General features: G+C 45.6%; 1 protein-coding gene across 6 annotated transcripts in view; it reads left to right on the top strand.

The window, feature by feature from the left end:
• The window catches only part of OCRL (OCRL inositol polyphosphate-5-phosphatase), a 193,176-nt gene that overhangs the window by 160,501 nt on the left and 14,692 nt on the right, over nucleotides 1–17,983 (top strand). For all 6 annotated transcript variants that reach the window (XM_029607427.1, XM_029607425.1, XM_029607424.1 and 3 more), the window contains 3 exons: nucleotides 1,779–1,898; nucleotides 8,688–8,772; nucleotides 10,665–10,792. In XM_029607427.1, the coding sequence (XP_029463287.1) occupies nucleotides 1,779–1,898; nucleotides 8,688–8,772; nucleotides 10,665–10,792 (333 nt within the window). The remainder of the gene's footprint in view (nucleotides 1–1,778; nucleotides 1,899–8,687; nucleotides 8,773–10,664; nucleotides 10,793–17,983) is intronic.

The following is a 17,983-nucleotide window of genomic DNA, read 5'->3' as shown; positions in this document are numbered from 1 at the left end:
GTTATTGCTAGAATAAATCTTGGCCAATTTTAGCATTACTCAAAATGTAAATAAAAGAATACTGCATGGTGTGGCAAGAAATAATATATAGGTAAACATTAAAGGTTCAATTGCATTATTTATTTATTTATTTGGACATTTTATATTCTGTCATTCCATGTATAGATCACAACGGTTTACAAGGTGACATTTGTAGTTATACAGTCAGCAAACGAACAAAACCAAAACACAAACAAAACTATTGGGTACAATGTTGGTATACGTATGTAGGCATTGGTTTCCATCTATCTAATGATGGTTTCTATGCCATTTGGAATTGAGCTAGTACATATGGCCAGGAAAATGGGTAATTACAAATAATATGATAGTTTTTACATCTTAGTCTTAACATTACTGTGCTTTGTAACTCAGAGAAGTGTAACTGATCTGTGTAAGGTGTTTCTTTATACTGCTGGCACCTAAGGCACTTCCAGGCTGCTAAGATCAAGCATTCAGAACTGCAATGACTGGCAATAAGGGCCTGATTCACTAAGACTTTTCTACATATGTCTATAGGAAAAATGCTTAGGCTATACATGAGATTCTGCTATTCAGAATGACTGAGTTCCACTCTCTTAATTCTCTTTCTTTCCAGCTTAGCATCTGCTTATTTGTACAGGTTATCTTCTTTAGGAATATTGAAGCTGAATGATGGTGGGACATATGCAGCCTGCAGAGCAAGAGGGAGACTTTGGTAGTCTGATTGAAATGGATCCTTTTAATTCATCTGTGAATCATTTTTCTTATGGTTGTTAATTAAAAGAAGAAAAAAATGCAGATGTATGTTGAATAGTTCCACTTAATGCCTTGCTTTCTCTAGATGTCAATTTTGGATGGAGCCTGAGTTTCTTGTCTCATGGGATTTCTTAAGGCTGTCGTCTCGCTGATACCTGCTATGCAGCAACTCCGTGAGAAGAACCTGAAGCCATGGTCATCTTGACCCTTGCCCCCCTACACTGCATAATTATCAGGCAGCCTGGAAAGAGATGATGTTTCAGTCTTCATTCTATCAATCAGAGTGAATGCGATGGGGTTGTGTGCTAGAGAAGCTGTGGTTGTCAGCATGACAGGGATAAAGATTTAAGGAGGAGAGAGAAATTAGTTTTGCTGCCCATCAGCTTTCAAGTCTTTGAATCCAAATTTGGTTCTTTTGTTTGATGGTGAAATTAAAACATACTCACCTAATCTAAGATAGTCATATAGAGACGTTTAATGGAATAGATCAATTAGTTCTCAATTAGGAGAGCAGCTTCCCTCAGGCATAAAGCAATATGTCTTATTTTTATACTTCTAAGACTGGCTTCCTCTAATCTTATCTCCTAGCTGTTTCAGCACTCTACCCTCCCCTGTACCACTTTCCTTTTGCCTCATTAGGTAATATTTCTCCATTCTGTTTTCCAATTATTTACAAACAATAGCTTCTGACCTTTTATGTTTTCCTTACAAGCAACACTTTCTGACCTCTTTTGGTGTGTTCACTTGCTTGAAGATTTTGAAATTGCAATTTAGCTACTTGTCTATTTTTGTTATTAATCAGAGGCAGATTCTTCTGTATGTCTGGGCTATTTTGTCAGCTTGTGCATTGCGAACCATATGCAAGGTTTACTACATTGTATTCAGATGATGACCGTGAACCTTCTGGTAGAGCTGCACTATCTGAGTTTTCTTTGTGTCATTCTCTGAGAGCAACTGAGGTCTGTGTATCAAACAGCTACTGATTTTTATCCTCTTTCCCACAGGAAAAATCAATCTTGCAGATGCTTCCACTGGAGTGTGATGAGACCAGTGAAAAACCTTTGAAGATCCCCAAGGAAATTTGGCTCTTGGTAGACCACCTATTTAAAAATGCTTGCCACCAGGTTTGTAAGGCTTTGGTTTTCATAGTTGTATTGACAAAGGAGAGCAGCTGACAAGTATGAGAAACCTAAGATTCTCATCCAGCCTTTCTGTAAGAATCACTGTTCCTTGCTCCTTATAGGCAAAGCCTCACATAATTGCAATTGTCCTTTGACTTATAGGAAAGGCATTCTGCCATCCTCATCCAAATTGTCAATGTTCTGCAATTGGTGCAATGTAGACTCCTCAGTCAGTGCTTCTGAGCCTCAGTTCTTTGCCTCCTGAAGCTACCTTTATCGCATTTGGTAGAGTACATGCTATTTCCTACCTCCTAAAGCAGTGGTTCTCAACCTTTTTCCCATCGTGACACACCGGATAGGCCACGCTCAAACGTGTGACACACTGTTCATTACAATTCACGGTGGAAATAAAAAGTAAAGGTCCGGTAATTATTTTTATTGTTTAAAATGACACAAGGAAAAGATACATATTCAGTCTGAACAGAAATTGCATAAATAGTAAACATCCCACACCAAAACAGCACCAATTTCCAGCACTTAAACAGTAACCACCTTACCTAAGAAAAGGCAACACTGAAATATTACACCAGGCCTTAAGACACCAATACATCTCCTATTAGGAAAACGGACCAAGTCAGGCTGCTATAGACCCCTACACAGAAACTACACACCAGAAGAAAACCTCACCTGAGTCACATGTACTGACCCTCACCTAATAAAGAGACCAAAACGCATAACTAGAAGCATGCAGAAAAACTGAATTGGAAACTGCAATAAGCCAGAGTCTCTGTATGCAGTGTAACAAAGGAAAAAAGAAACATCACCCATCCTTATAAAACAAATCAAGAAATATAAAATCAGTAGCAGCAATACCATACTAACAAAAAGAACAGATTATTTTGAAACAGCTGATGAGTGGAATATCCAATAATTAAAAACTCATATAGAGGGGGCGTGTTCAAGATGGCGACCGCATGAGACGCTGTTGAAGGAGCTGCGTTTTTTCCTTCTTGAAATTTTGCCAATATTGCCTAAAGAATGCCTCACACTAAACTCAAGGCTCGTCTTCGAGAGAGCCTTGCGAATGTAGATTTAGAAGAATTAAAACAAACTACTATTTCCACTTTCTACGCGTCAACCCCGAAAGAGCTGGAAGCGAGAGCTGCGGGAGGCCTGGGTGGAGAGCGAACGCCCGTGCGTCAGGCTGAAGAGATCTCGCTTAGTCCCGGCGAGCCAGAGACGCTGTCCCAGCCTCAGCGACAGAGATCAGTGCCAGAGGCGGAGTTGAAAGAGCTGCTGCAAGCTGCTGGAGAGAAAAGATCTTGCCGGGAAGGAATAGTTGCAGCAGAAACTAGTGAAAGCCCAGCACTGGGGATATACATTCCTGCCGCTTTGGAGGCCGGTGAGCTCGCAGATCCGCGGGAGCATGAAAGGGGACTCTGTAACCGAGACCGTGGAAAGGGGTGGAGTTATCTCAACCTTTAACTCCTTTTTTGGTAAGGCCAGAAGCCATTACAAATGAAGCAATATGGGAAGCACTAGCAGCAATTGAGAGTGCCATTGTAAACTTTTCTAAAACAGTCTCTGTGGTTGCGAAAAATTCAGTTGAGAATGAAGGAAAATTGCAAGTTCAAGAAAGAAAGATTGGAACTGTGGAAGAAAAGATTAAAACCATAGAAAACCATCATCAGAGGATGTTTCAGAAGGAAACAATACAAGATAAGAGATTAGAAAACATTGAAAACTCCTTGAGGAGTCTAAATGTAAGAGTAACGAATTTCCCACGAATAGATCATATTGTACCTATGGATCTATTTAAAGAATATTTGAATAAGATATTAAAGATCCCGAAAGAAGCAGCTCCTCTGATAACTAGAGCATATTTCTTACCACAGAGAAATAGAGAACAGCAAGAACTGCGGCAACAACAATAATTGAATGTTTCAGCGCTACTAGAGTTAAGTAGTAATGAAGAAATTACTACGAGAGGAACATTATTAGTAACATTTGCATTTACCTCAGAAAAAAATAATATCATGATTGTTTTTTCGCAATAGCCAAGAACTGTTTCGGGGACAAAAGATATGGATGTTTCCTGATATCACGAGATCTACCCAAGAGAGGAGAAAGAAATTCCTGGAGTTGAGAGAAGAAGCTGTGTTAAAGTGTTCAAAGTTCACTTTAAGATATCCTTGCAAGTGTATTATTAAGTATCAAAGTTTTTCCTATGTGTTCTTTGAGCCATCACAGCTCCGTTTTTTTCTTAGTTCATACCTCGAACCGATCCATACGGTTCAGAATGGCAATGAGTAAGGGTTTCATCCGGTCGCCTGAAATTCCTATTATTGTTTGGAGATAATGTTCGCTTATAGTTCTTTATATACACAACCCCCACTTAATTTCCTTTTATATAGTGGCATTATAGAAGACATTATGGAAAAGTATAATTGAAATATTGTTTGTTATTTGCATCTGGATACCACTTATCTATTGTCACAATGTATAAATTGTGTAAAATTTAAAAATTCAATTAAAATTAAAAAAAAACAAAAACTCATATAAAAAATGTCTAGATACCAATAAAACATTTCAAAATAGCAGACACAAAGACTCAGTAATGAAAAATAAGGATACAAAAATGTTTTGCTCTGCATACCTGGAAACGTTTGATATCCAGGTGTCCTGAGATTGTTCTGAATTAGCAGGAGGCGGGGTGGTTTGCTTGGAACTTTCTCCTCTCTCAGTCACATACCAGCGCTCTCTCTCACACTGGCTCTCAGTTTCACACCTATACACACATGCTCTCAGGCACTCACATATACACATGCTTTTTGTGCAACCTGTGCGTGCCAAGCCCAGCGCGCGCTGCCTGTTCCCTCCGAGACCTCTCCGATTTCGAAGTGGCCTCGGAGGGAACTTTCCTTCGCCCTCCCCCCACCTTCCCCTACCTAACCCACCCCCCCCGGCCCTATCTAAACCCCCCCTTACCTTTATTCCACGATTTACGCCTGCGAAAAGCAGATGTAAATCTGCGCGTGTCGGCCGGCTGCCCCGCTCCATGTTCCGGTCCCGGGGGCTGGTCCGGAGGTCGCGGCCACGTCTCTGGAACGCCCCTGGGCCGAACCACACCCGCGTCGTCGCCCCCAAAATGCCGTGCCACGCCCCTACACGCCCCCTCCCGCCCCTTTTAAAAAGCCCTGGGACTTACGCGCGTCGGCGGCCTATGCAAAATAGGTGCGCCGGCGCGCGAGGGCCCTGCGAGCGTAAATCCGGGCGGATTTACGCGCGCAGGGCATTTAAAATCTGCCCCTTAGTGTTCCAGGACATGTAAAATGAAGGAATTGTATAAATCTCTCAGGAATCGCAGTCTGTCCTCTTCTGCAGTGCAGCATCATCTGCCTTACCGGGACATGAGTTGAGCAGGAGCTCCTCAAAAACTCCCCCATCCTGTAAGTAGGGCAAAGCCTTGCGGTCTAGCAGTGCTGACTGCCCTGTATTGAAGAAGTAGCAGCAGCACTCGGCACCATCTGAGCAACCTACACTGAAGAAGCATAAGTCTTCCAAACACCATGCTTCAGCGCCATCGATGCACAGTCTACTGGCATCCCCAATGCACACTGCATCCGTGACCTTGACACATGGTGCATCACATGGTGGATTGGCAATGAACCATGATGCATTGGTACCATTGACACATAGCCAGTCGATGCATGGTGCACTGCTATGCATTCGATGCAAACAACTTTGATGCAGTTGACACATGCGTCTTGATGCGATCTCACTCAACACTGACTCTAATGATGCACTTGAAGCAAAGTCAGTTGATGCAATTGCAGCAGACTTCCAAGCATTATCAAAGCATGCTGCATTGATTTCTTTAGTGCATCATCTGATGAGTTAAACCCCAGACTGTAGCCATTACCCAGAAATGCCAACACAATTTTATGCCAGCTGGCCAAGAGCAGGCTGGCATGCTGCTCCTGCGACCTTCTGTTACTAGAGCCTCACCCCTTTAATACTTATGGCAGAGGGTATAAGATTGGAAACACCAGACCTAATTTGTTCCCTAGCACCTCTTACCTACAACAGGCCTCCTATTCAGGAACAGGAGCCCATCCTGATCCCCAAGGAAGATGTTCCACCACCCACTCTAGGTCAGAGGACATGCTGGTCACTTGCCAGTCTTTACCTGTTTGGCTAATTGACACAAAGTACCTTCCAACCTCTCTTCAGTATTGCTATTGTAATCCCACAAGCCGGAATCCTTGTTTCCCCAATTAGAGTGAGCACATCATCAGAACCCCTGCTGAGAAATTCTTCATAGACTTATTTGATTGCAGCAGAGTCAACCTGTTCAGAGGTTGCTGACCAAGCTCATCCCCTCAGAGACAACAGATGGAACCTCTTGCTCACCATCTTGAACATTGGAATCCTCTGTTAGTGTTCCCACACCCTTGGGTTCCAAAGAAGGTTTGACAGGAATATCTTCTGATCTGCTTCTGGATCTTCTGGAACATATTTCTCCCCTGAAAGACCTCTCTTATTCAAAATTTATAGAGAAATTGGGAAAAATATTTAGAGTTGTTGTGCACAGGGATAAAGACCCTAGAACTAGAGGTCTTTGATCTCCTTCAGACACTGTGTACCCCAGCAGAAAAAGCAGCTCTGCCAGTTCACACCGTTCTGCATCAACTGCAGATGAGAATGTGGGAAAACCCTATCTTTTATGTTCCATCAGTGAGAAAATTGGATCTCAAGTATAAAGTACAGAAATCACTTGGATTTCAGTTAGTGCAATTACCTCATCAGTGATTTGTTGTTGTATCTGCCTAAAGAAGGCAAAGACAATTAGGATTTATTCCAATTTGATTCATGGAAAGATCCAAGTCTACTGGATGACTTTGGAAGAAAAGTTTTTCAGAGTTCTATGCTAACTGTTCGTATCTTTACTCACCAGTTTTATATAACTGTATACAAAGTAACTAAAACCTTTCCTTCAGCCAACTGAAGATGTAAAATATTAACCTCAACCACTCTTAGATGTGAAAGACATCTCCTTTGCTCAGTTAATATATACATAGACACATAGAAGTGACGGCAGAAGACGACCATACGGCCCCATCCAGTCTGCCCAGCAAGCTTTCACAGTTATTTTTCTCATACTTCTCTGTTACTCTGACTGCTGAGGTCAGGGCCCTTATTGGTAACTTTTTGGTTCTAATTTTCCTTCCACCCCTGCCATTGATGTAGAGATCAGTGCTGGAGCTGCATAAAAGTGAAGTATCAAGCCTAATTGGTTAGGGGTAGTAACCGCCGCAGTAAGCAAGCTACTCCCACGCTTATTTGTTTACCCAGCCTGTGCAATTTAGCCTTGTTGATTGGCTTAATTTAAATCTTCTTTTCTTCATCCCCCCTGCCGTTGAAGCAGTGAGCTGCGCTGTATATGTATTCAAAGTGAAGTATCAGACTTAAATGAATTAATGAATTGTTTGATGCCATATCATGTACTTCAGCTGCCTCCATAGTAGCTAGACATATGGCCCACTTAGCCAGCAGCATTTTTGATGAAGTACAAAAAGTTGACAGATGTCCTTTTGTCTGGGAGAACATCTCTTTGAAGAGAAGCTTAGAGAAACAGTCACGCAAATAAAAGTAAAACGTTGCAGGCCGGTTCCCCTTGACAGGACCCAAGCAGCCTTCCTCTTCGAGCCAGTCCCTGTGCCTCAGCATGGACAAGTATTCTACTGATATCTTCTCATCTTCAAGAAACTTGGGGAACTGCACCTATTCTGGATATGAAAGGCCTGAACAAGTACCTGCTCTAAGAGAAATTCAAAATGAATTCCATCAGCATGATTCTTCCCTATACTCAGAAAGGAGAATGGATGTTTCCAGGTGGGTTCTTCCCATTATCTTTCCTTCCTTCTGTCAGCAGCTCTGAAAGTTTTCACCAAGTGCATGGTGTAGTAACAATACACCTTTGCTCACCAGTTTTATATGCTGCAGTATCTACATGATTGTATACAAAGTAACTAAAACCTTTCCTTCAGTCAACTGAAAAATGGAAATTATTAACCCCATCTGCTCTTAGATGTGAAAGACATCTCCTTTGCTCAGTTAATGATTTCTTTGATGCCATGTCACGTAGAGGGGACTCCAAGTCTTCCTCTACATGGATGCTTGGCTTATCACAGCCAGCAACCAAGGGGGGTTGTTCATCTCTCTGCACAAGGCAATTCAGCTTCTGCAGAGATTGTCTTTCTGGTGAATTTCAAGAATTCAAATCTGCAACCAACCCAGAAAATAACATTCATTGGGGCATGTATAGATTCACTATAGGAGAAGGCTTTTCTGCCGTCAGAATGAGCGACCTTCATGAGATCAGTCCATTCACAAGCTACTGGCTTAGCCGCGCATGCTCAGAAAGACTCTTAGGCTTGTAGGTACTCTGAGAAAGTTCATTACATGTTGACATCATTTAATGACATCACCCACTTGTGTAGCTGGTTTGTCCTACAATCCACAGAGAATATCTGTTACAGGTAAGCAACTTTTCTATCTCCACTCTCCCATTTCTTCACCTCATCCCACAGCAGGGAAATGTAATCTGAACCTTATTATTGCTGCATAGTATTGTGATTTCTGTAGAACAGCAGATGCTATCCCATCTTCCTTGACAACTCTGTGTCATAGCATCTATCTCAATATATAACCTGCTGCTCTAGTCTAGTGCTTTCCCTTCCTCTGGATCCTCATCTTAGGTTTTTGATTCTTACTTGTGTTCTGTGGCAGGAGGACCTGTTCCAGACCCCAGGGATGCAAGAGGAATTGCAGCAGATCATTGATTGTTTGGATACCAGTATTCCTGAGACAATCCGTATCCTTTCTAATTGTAGAAATCTGAGGGTATGGGACTAAGCAACCAGTGCTTAACAAATATTTAGGGGTGATGCTGCTGGAACAGAGAAGCAAGATTAAAAATCGGGTGTGTGCAGACAGAAAAATATACAGGCACTCATGTATGCCAGAAGATCAGTAATGTCTGTATTTCAATAAGGTTCTCTTTGATTACAATAGAAATACTTAGGGGAAGATTTTCAAAGGGTTACGCCGTACTTGGGCATAGACTAGAAAATCCATGTTAGGTAGTCCAAAGGTCTTCTGTAACTCTGAGAAGAAGACAATCCCATTGGACCACAACTGCCCCCAGCTTGCAAGGCGACTAGCCTCCCATGTCTGGAAAGTAGTGTTGTTTAGCCCCATTTTTTGCTTACAAGTGGACTTCAATAGGACCTGCAACAAGGCCGTTCAATTTTCGAGGGCTATTGTATTCTTGCTAGCAAATTACGGAATAGTATATCTAAGGTATATCAATTGCTTATCTCCGGGAAGTCTGCTGCAGCAACCCATTTGGTGGGAGGGAAAAAGATATGGGGGCAAGGGAACAATGGGAGGAGTGTTTTCAGGCATTAGGGGAGCTCTCCATGTCAGTGGCAATGATGGCGAATTGTTATAAACTCTTATCGATGGCAATATTCACCAGCTAAGTGAGTTGGGAGGGAAATACAAACTAGGAAAATAAAATAACAGATAGAATGAAAGCTTAATAGTGACCAACTCTAACTGAGCTAGAAGCCCAAAGCAGCAAGAGAAAACTGTTAAATCAAGACAAGGCAGAGTTGCTTACCTGTAACAGGTGTTCTCAGGGGACAGCAGGATGCCAGTTCTCACGAAATCCATCTGCCACCCTGCGGAGTTGGGTTTCACTTTTGGGTAACATTCTTAATTAAATTTTGTTCCTCAATTCTATAAGACTGAGGGAACCCCGTGTGGATACTTAATATAATGGAATGCAGGTCATGCTCAGAGATGCTCAGTTAAAGTTCTATAAATTTTCACATACGTTTTCCATGCCGGGCTCCATCCGAAGATGTCACCCATGTGAGAGAACTGGCATCCTGCTGTCCACTCAGAACACCTCAGTGGACAGTAGGATGCCATCAATTGCGGCACCCACTCAATGGAATCGTATTCCTTTTGATTTAAGATCTTTGGAAGATGTTAAGAAGTTTAAAATGTCTTTTAAAGAATATCTGCTCAGCCGTGTGTACAATGTGTAATAATGCAGTATGAATTTGCCGGATTATGCTTGATAGCATATTACAGATGTTTCAGTTATATGGATGTTTTCCCTGGAGATTGCATCAGGATGTCTAAATTTTACTATTGTTTATGTAAATGACATATTATAATATGAAATACCAACTATTTATGGTATGTTGTCATTCAGTTTCTGTGAAATTAAGTGGTGTTTGTATTTAGTCAATTATATTATGTATGTATTTATGTACATCGCCTAGGCCTTGTTGTGTTAGGCGATCAATACATTTTAATAAATGGAAATGGAAACCTGTTACAGGTAAGCAATCCTACATTAGCTAGGTAGACTTAGGAAAGCCATTGTTTATCCCTGGTAGTGAGAAACAAGGGATGGATCTACTCTTTAGTATCTGCTGGGTAATTGTGATCCAGATTGGCCACTGTCGAATGTAGAATGCTAGGCTCGATGCTGTCACTCAGCTTGATATGTCTTGTGTTTTTATGTTCTAAACTAAGGTATTTTATGATACAGCATTTAGTAGTATGCACTGATTTGATTTTTATGACAGTTCACTTGACTTTCATAGATTTTCAGTCATTGCCTTACAGGTCTGTAAAGATGTTCTACTTTGGCACTATATTTGGACTCCTTAACTTTCTTTGATCCAGCTGGCAGTAACCATTCTGTAGCCGAAGCCCTTCTGATCTTCCTGGAGGCCCTGCCAGAGCCTGTGATATGTTATGAATTGTACCAGCGTTGCCTGGACTGTTCACATGACACCCGGCTCTGCAGACAGGTACTTCAACTTCATTCCCTATAGACATTTCATTCTCTGAGCCAGATCCCAGATTTTGGTAATGATCTTAAGCTTCTAATTTCATTTTGAATAGGGAAGCAACTACTCAGTTAAATATTGGGCATTTAAAGAGAGATCATTATAAAAGTGACACTTTCCCTACAAGCTAAGGTAAACTAAGAGAAATAATGCTGCAGTGTGTTACATTTTGAAAAGTTGTGTTTCATGTAGTACAGAATGTTTCTAATATTCAGATTCATGTATATGTAAATTCGTTATTTCTCTGGTTTTAAGTGTATGCACATTTAAGTAGATTGAGGGGGGGTTTCTGTTCCCAACATGTTTCATGGCCTAGTTGTCCCATTGAATCCTCTGCCTTTTCCTTTTCTGTAGACAAACTTACAAAAGATAAGGTAGGAAGAAGGGTAGATGTGGCTGTGGAACATGCATGAATGAGAAGAATGTAAAATGTTATTTATTCTTAATAAAGAGAAGCATTGTTGGAGATTATATCCTTATGTGGCTGTCAAAAATGACACTTTCCTAGCGTGTAGCAGATGGACTCAGGACCAATGGGTATACTGTACTCCTGATAGCAGTTGGAGACAGATCAGATTTCAATCTGACATCAGCCCCTAGTACATATACCCCTGCAGGAAGTGCAGCTCTTCAGTATTTTCCGTGTCCATAGCAGTTAGGGACTATCTGCACACTCTCACAGCGTTAGAACAAATTCAATGGAGAAAACCCAAATTTGGAAGAAAACCTACCTCTACAGATGAGCCCCGCTCTCCTGCGGTGATACCCTCGGGTCCCTCCCCTAGTTGAAAATTCCCGAGGTGATTTCCGTGGTCCCTCTGAGGTAAGCCTCGGTCCGGCGGCCGATTCGCGGTGAGGACCTAGCCCCCAATCTTGGCGCGGCTGAGAGGCAGCGGGTGCACCCTCGAGCGCAATGGTGAAGCTATTTGCCCTCTCCCCCCGCAGCCGGAGACCGCCCGGAACGAAACCGGGAAACGCTGAAGATGACAAGGTAAGGTAGAAATCTTCAGCATAGACTCCGGTCTCCGAGGTTTGAGGAGTCACACAGGTCGCCAGCCGGGACCAGTGCTGCCAGGTTGATCCGCCCTAGCAGGGCCAGGCCCCAGTTAGTTCCAAGGGTCTTCCCACATGGAGACCCTCCGAGGTGGTCGCCATATTGCCCACGTGGTCGCCGTCGCCATCTTGGCCCTATTCGCTGCTCCATCCGCCATCTCAACCCGGGCGCACAAGGCTAGCTAGGCGCACAAAATACATGTGCGCATAAAGTTACACGCACAAGGGCCATGCACATAAGATATACGCGCACCGTGCACCTACTGGGCTGGGCGCATACCTGCGACTTGGGCGCACACCTACGCACACAACCCACACGCACATCTTAGATGTGCCGGAGCGCATAAGGATTTACGCGCCTATAGCCATGGCACCACCGGAAACGGAGATCAAGGCTCAAGGCCTCTGTCCAGCATGCCACATCAGAGCCGCACAAAGCGAAGAGGCCAACGCCCTGAGCGCTCAGTGCGAGGAGGCCCTGGGAGATCCAGCCCAGGGCCAGTCCCACCCAGGCCCGAGTACTAGGTCCTCAGTGAGTACCCCGGACCTAGCAAATTCCAGCGGGACCCCCCCTCAAACGGGGGACCGCCAGGGACTCAACGCCCCTTAGCTTGGACCCAGCATCTATCTCATGGGTGGAATTCTTCAAAGGGCTACACACCTTCGTTCACATGCAGACGGAGCCTCCAGCTAAACAGCCACAGCCTCCACCAGAAGTCCTTTATGTCCCAGGCCCCTCTAGGCCCAGACAAATGTTTCCACCACCCAGAAGCCCCACCTATGGGGACATGGACAACTCTGAAGAGGAAGCAGAGCCCCTAGAAGAGGGGGAACTCCCCCCGGGGATAGAGCCTCACTGAACCATGAGGCACTTCTTCACCAAGGACGAGCTCCCAGATCTGGTCAGCCACAGCCTGAAGGAGCTTGCTATCCCGGGCGCAAGTGCTTCGAGGGAGCCTAAGAAGAATCCCCTGCTAGAGGGCCTCCGCCAGACTTCTCGCCATTTCCCTCTGTTACAAGCCGTCCAGCAGCTAACTGACCTGGAATGGAGTGCTCCAGAGTCCACATTCAAAGGGGGACGAGCTATGGCAGCCATGTACCCCCTGGACCCGGCGGCCAAAGACCTTCTGACATGCCCAAAAGTGGATGCCATGGTCTGCGCGGTCTCGAAGCGCACTACTATCCCAGTGGAGGGAGGAGCAGCACTCAAAGATGCTCATGACCGGTGTCTGGAATCCATCCTTAAACAGTCCTTTGACATCGCTGCTATGTCCCTACAAATAGCGGCCTGCTGCACTGTAGTGACAAGTGCCTGCCTATCTCAGACCAGGAGCAACACCCCTGAGGAGGCCATGGAATCAGCAGTATCATTCCTTGCAGATGCTGCTTCCGATCTGGTGCGCACAGAGGCCAGAGGAGTGTCATCAGCTGTGGCGGCCAGGAAACAACTCTGGCTCCGAAGCTGGTCGGGCCGACGCATCTTCCAAAACGCGTCTCACAAGGATGCCCTTCAAAGGATCCCTCCTGTTTGGCAGCAAACTAGAGAAACTGGCCAACAAATGGGGCGAGTCCCCATTGCGCGCCTACCGGAGGACAGGAATAAGAGAAACCAGCGACCCTTCCCCCGGTCCTCCAGGAGCAGAGGTTCACAGCGCTTCAATCCATACAGAAACAACTATCAAGCGCCCCGCACTACAGGCAGGAACCAGCCCTTTCGGAACAAGCACAACAAGAGGGCAACCAGCTCGGGCCCAGGCCCCAGCCACACCCCACAATGAGATTCAGAAGACTTGTCCAAGGGAAGAAGCCATAGGGGGCAGACTAGCCCTATTCTACCACAGATGGGTCGAGATAACTTCAGACAGGTGGGTCCTAACCATCATTCGAGAGGGGTACTATCTGGACTTCCTACAAACCCCTCCAGACAAGTTCGTGGAATCCCCCTGCCACGACCTCTCCAAGAGGGTGGCAGTGGAAGCTACACTGACCAGACTACTGGCCCTCGAGGCCATAACCCCAGTGCCTCCACAACAAATAAATACTGGGCATTATTCCATTTATTTTATCATCCCCAAGAAAGAGGGGATGTTCAGGCCCATCCTGGACCTCAAGTCGGTCAACCACCACTTGAGGATCCCCTGCTTCCGCATGGAAACCCTATGCTCCGTAATAAGGGCGATACAACTGGGAGAGTTTCTCACATCCCTGGATCTTTCGGAGGCCTACCTACACATCCCAATTCATCAGGAACACCAGCGCCATCTACGCTTCAAAATCCTGGACCGTCACTACCAGTTCTGGGCACTTCCCTTCGGGTTAGCCACAGCACCCCGGACGTTCACCAAGATCATAGTGGTGGTGGCGGCAACACTGAGGAAGGAAGGAATCCTCGTACACCCTTACCTAGACGATTGGCTGATCAGGGCGAAATCCCCAGAGGAAAGTCACCAAGCAACCAACAGAGTCAAAACTCTACTGGAGAACCTCGGATGGGTGGTCAACACAAACAAAAGTTGTCTGCAGCCCTCACAGTCTCTAGAATACCTAGGAGTCCGATTCGACACCAAAGAAGATAAGGTCAGCCTGACTCCCACAAGGAGATCAAAACTGAGGAACTGGTTACAAATCCTGCTGAGCGAACCTCGCCCTACAGCATGGGATTACCTGCAAGTCCTCGGTCTGATGGCCTCCACACTGGAAGTAGTGCCATGGGCGCAAGCTCACATGAGACCCCTACAGCACTCACTTCTATTGCGATGGAATCCACTGTCTCAGAACTACGCCGTACGTCTATCACTCTGGATCCAGCTACGATGGTGGATGCAGGTCAGCCACCTGAGCCAGGGAACAAGGCTATCTTCACCAACTTGGATCCTGCTCACCACAGACGCCAGCCTATGAGGATGGGGAGCACACTGAGAGGAGCTAACCGCCCAAGGAACGCAGAAGAGTTGGGATGGTACATCAAGCGCCTAGAAGCACGGGCAGTCAGACTAGCCTGCCTACGGTTCGCTCACAGACTCCGAGACAAAGCGGTCAGAGTAATGTCGGACAATGCCACAACAGTGGCTTATATCAACTGTCAGGGGGGAACCAGAAACCAACAGGTGTCTCTGGAAATAGATCCCCTAATGTCATGGGCGGAAGTAAACCTCCAGGAGATCTCGGCCGTCCACATCGCCGGGAAAGACAACATCATGATGGACTACCTCAGCAGAGAAAGTCTAGACCCAGGAGAATGGAAGCTGTCGTCCGCAGCGTTCCAAATGATAGTGAACCAGTGGGGGACACCAGACATGGACCTTCTGGCAAACCGGTCCAACGCCCAAGTACCCAGGTACTTCAGCCGCAGGCGGGAACCTCAGTCCCAGGGGATCGATGCCCTGGTACAGACCTGGCCACAGGGGACCCTATTATACACCTTCCCGCCCTGGCCCCTAGTGGGTGCAATCATTCACAAGATACAGCTACATAGGGATCTAGTACTTCTGGTGGCCCCAGACTGGCCAAGAAGACTGTGGTACGCAGACACGAGAAGACTACTGGCAGGGACCCCCCTGCCGCTGCCTCCACACAGAGATCTGCTTCAACAAGGACCGATCCTCCACGAGGATCCAGCTCAATTCTCTCTTACGGCCTGGCCATTGAGAGGGCTCGCCTGAGAAAGAGCGGATACTCGGGGGCTGTAATCAACACCCTACTCCGAGCACGCAAGTTCTCCACATCTTTAACGTACATAAGGATTTGGAGAGTATTCGAAGCGTGGTGCGAACACCACGACATCATACCATGCTCAGTTAAAGTTCCCGCGATCCTGGAATTCCTGCAGAACGGGCTACAGAAGGGTCTGTCCCTCAACTCCATAAAGATACAGGTGGCTGCATTGTCATGCTACAGCTCCAAGAGCGAGGGCGACAGCATAGCTTCTCACCCGGACGTTTCCCACGCTTCCTGAAAGGAGTCAAACACATCCGCCCACCCCTAAAGTGGCCGGTACCTCTTTGGAATCTCAACCTGGTCCTGGATTTTCTAGCAGGAGCCTCCTTCAGGCCTCTCCGAGGTCTGTCCCTCCGACTCTTAACTTTAAAGACAGCATTCCTGCTGGCAGTTTGTTCAACCCGCCGCATTTCGGAACTACAAACACTGTCCTGCCGTGAGCAGTTCCTCAGACTCACCCCGGGAACCATCCAGCTACGCACAGTCCCTTCGTTCCTTCCCAAAGTGGTGTCACACTTCCATCTTAACCAAACCATCTCGCTACCATCGCCGGATGAGTTTAAGAATTCGGAAGAAGCTCGTAGTCTACGCCACCTCAACATCGGCAGACTCCTATCCAGATACCTGGAAATGTCGGAACCCATACAAAAAATGGACCACCTTTTCGTCCTTCACAGCGGGAAGAGACAAGGGGAAGCAGCCTCGCGGGCAACCATAGCCCGCTGGATCAAGGAAGTCATCAAGGCGGCCTACGTAGAAGCAGGCAAGCCACCGCCTTTACAAGTCAAGGCCCATTCTACTAGAGCCCAGGCAGTGTCCTGGGCGGAAACCAAGATGCTGTCCCCCGCCGAGATCTGCAGGGCGGTGACATGGTCCTCCATCCACACCTTCTCCAGGTTTTACCACCTGGATGTTCAGGGTCGGGAGGACACAGCATTTGCAAGGGCAGTACTAAGTGGGACACGGGCAGCCTCCCACCCGGTTTGGGAGTAGCTTTTATACATCCCATTGTTCCTGAGTCCATCTGCTACACGCTAGGAAATGAAGAAATTACTTACCTGATAATTTCGTTTTCCTTAGTGTAGACAGATGGACTCAGCATCCCGTTACTCATGGAATTCTCGGGGGACATCCCCGGGAGCGAGTGATTCACGGGTAAGCCATGCTTTCCTTCATCTAGGACACCCACCTACAGGATGTCGACGTTTCTCAGTGGAGGGCACTGGCGGTCTCCAGCTATAGCCGATTCAACCAGTTCAAATTAATCTAGTTAACCAAGTTATAAAGTTAATCAAGTTATTCAAATTATTCAGTCATACAAATATCCACAATGCTTTTCGAGGAGAATACTGAAGAGCTGCACTTCCTGCAGGGGTATATGTACTAGGGCTGACGTCAGATTGAAATCTGATCCGTCTCCAACTGCTATCAGGAGTACACTATACCCATTGGTCCTGAGTCCATCTGTCTACACTAAGGAAAACGAAATTATCAGGTAAGTAATTTCTCCATTCCTGCAGCAGGGCTTGAATAAGGGCTTAGCCCTAAACTCTCTGGAAGTTTAGATGGCGGCAATTGCTTATTACAGAGGTAATTTGGGAGGCAAGTCTGTGGTTTCCCATTTGGATGTAACTCAGTTTCTTTGAGGTATGAAGCATATTCAGCCTCCAGTAAGAGATCTAGCTCATGCCTGGAATCTGAATCTGCTGTTGAGATACCTTACTGGTCAGCCATTTGAACCAATGAGGAAGGCTTTGATTAAAATTCTTACTCTGAAGGTAGTGATTTTTAGTGGCTGTTTGTGCAGCTAGGTTTATTTCAGAGGGAATGGCCTCTGCTATTACTGGCATCAGTAGCATGGGATGATCTTGGTGTTTGGGTTCTTGCCAGGTTCTTGTGGTCTGATTTGGCCTCTGTTGGAAACAAGATGCTGGGCTTGATGGGACCCTTGGTTTGACCCAGCATGGCATTTCTTATGTTCTTAGAGATTTAAGCCCTGTCTTGTATAGAGCCCTTTCTGAATTTATCAGATGAAATGGTATATATTTGCACAATGCCTTCTTTTATTCCCAAGGTGGTTTCAGCTTTTCATCTGAATCAGGTAGTTTCTCTGCCTTCTTTTCAGAGGGCTGCATGCGGAGACAATTATAGTGTGTTACATTGTTTGCATGTAAAGAGAGTTTTACTCTGGTACTTGAAGGAAACTAATGACTTTAGGAAGTCAGATCATGTGTTTGTCGTTTTCAGTGGTCCTAGAAAGGGAGAGGTGGGTTTCCAAAGCTTTGTTAGCCTGATGGATTAAGGAAACTATAGGCACTGCTTATGTGGACAAGGGTCTGCCTCTTCCTAAGAGATTGATAGTTCACTGTATTCGAGCACATG

Source organism: Rhinatrema bivittatum, chromosome 6 (assembly GCF_901001135.1).
Source record: "Rhinatrema bivittatum chromosome 6, aRhiBiv1.1, whole genome shotgun sequence".
NCBI lineage: Eukaryota > Metazoa > Chordata > Amphibia > Gymnophiona > Rhinatrematidae > Rhinatrema > Rhinatrema bivittatum.
The sequence above is the reverse complement of the archived record's forward strand: the minus strand, read 5'-3'. Positions and strand labels throughout refer to the sequence as shown.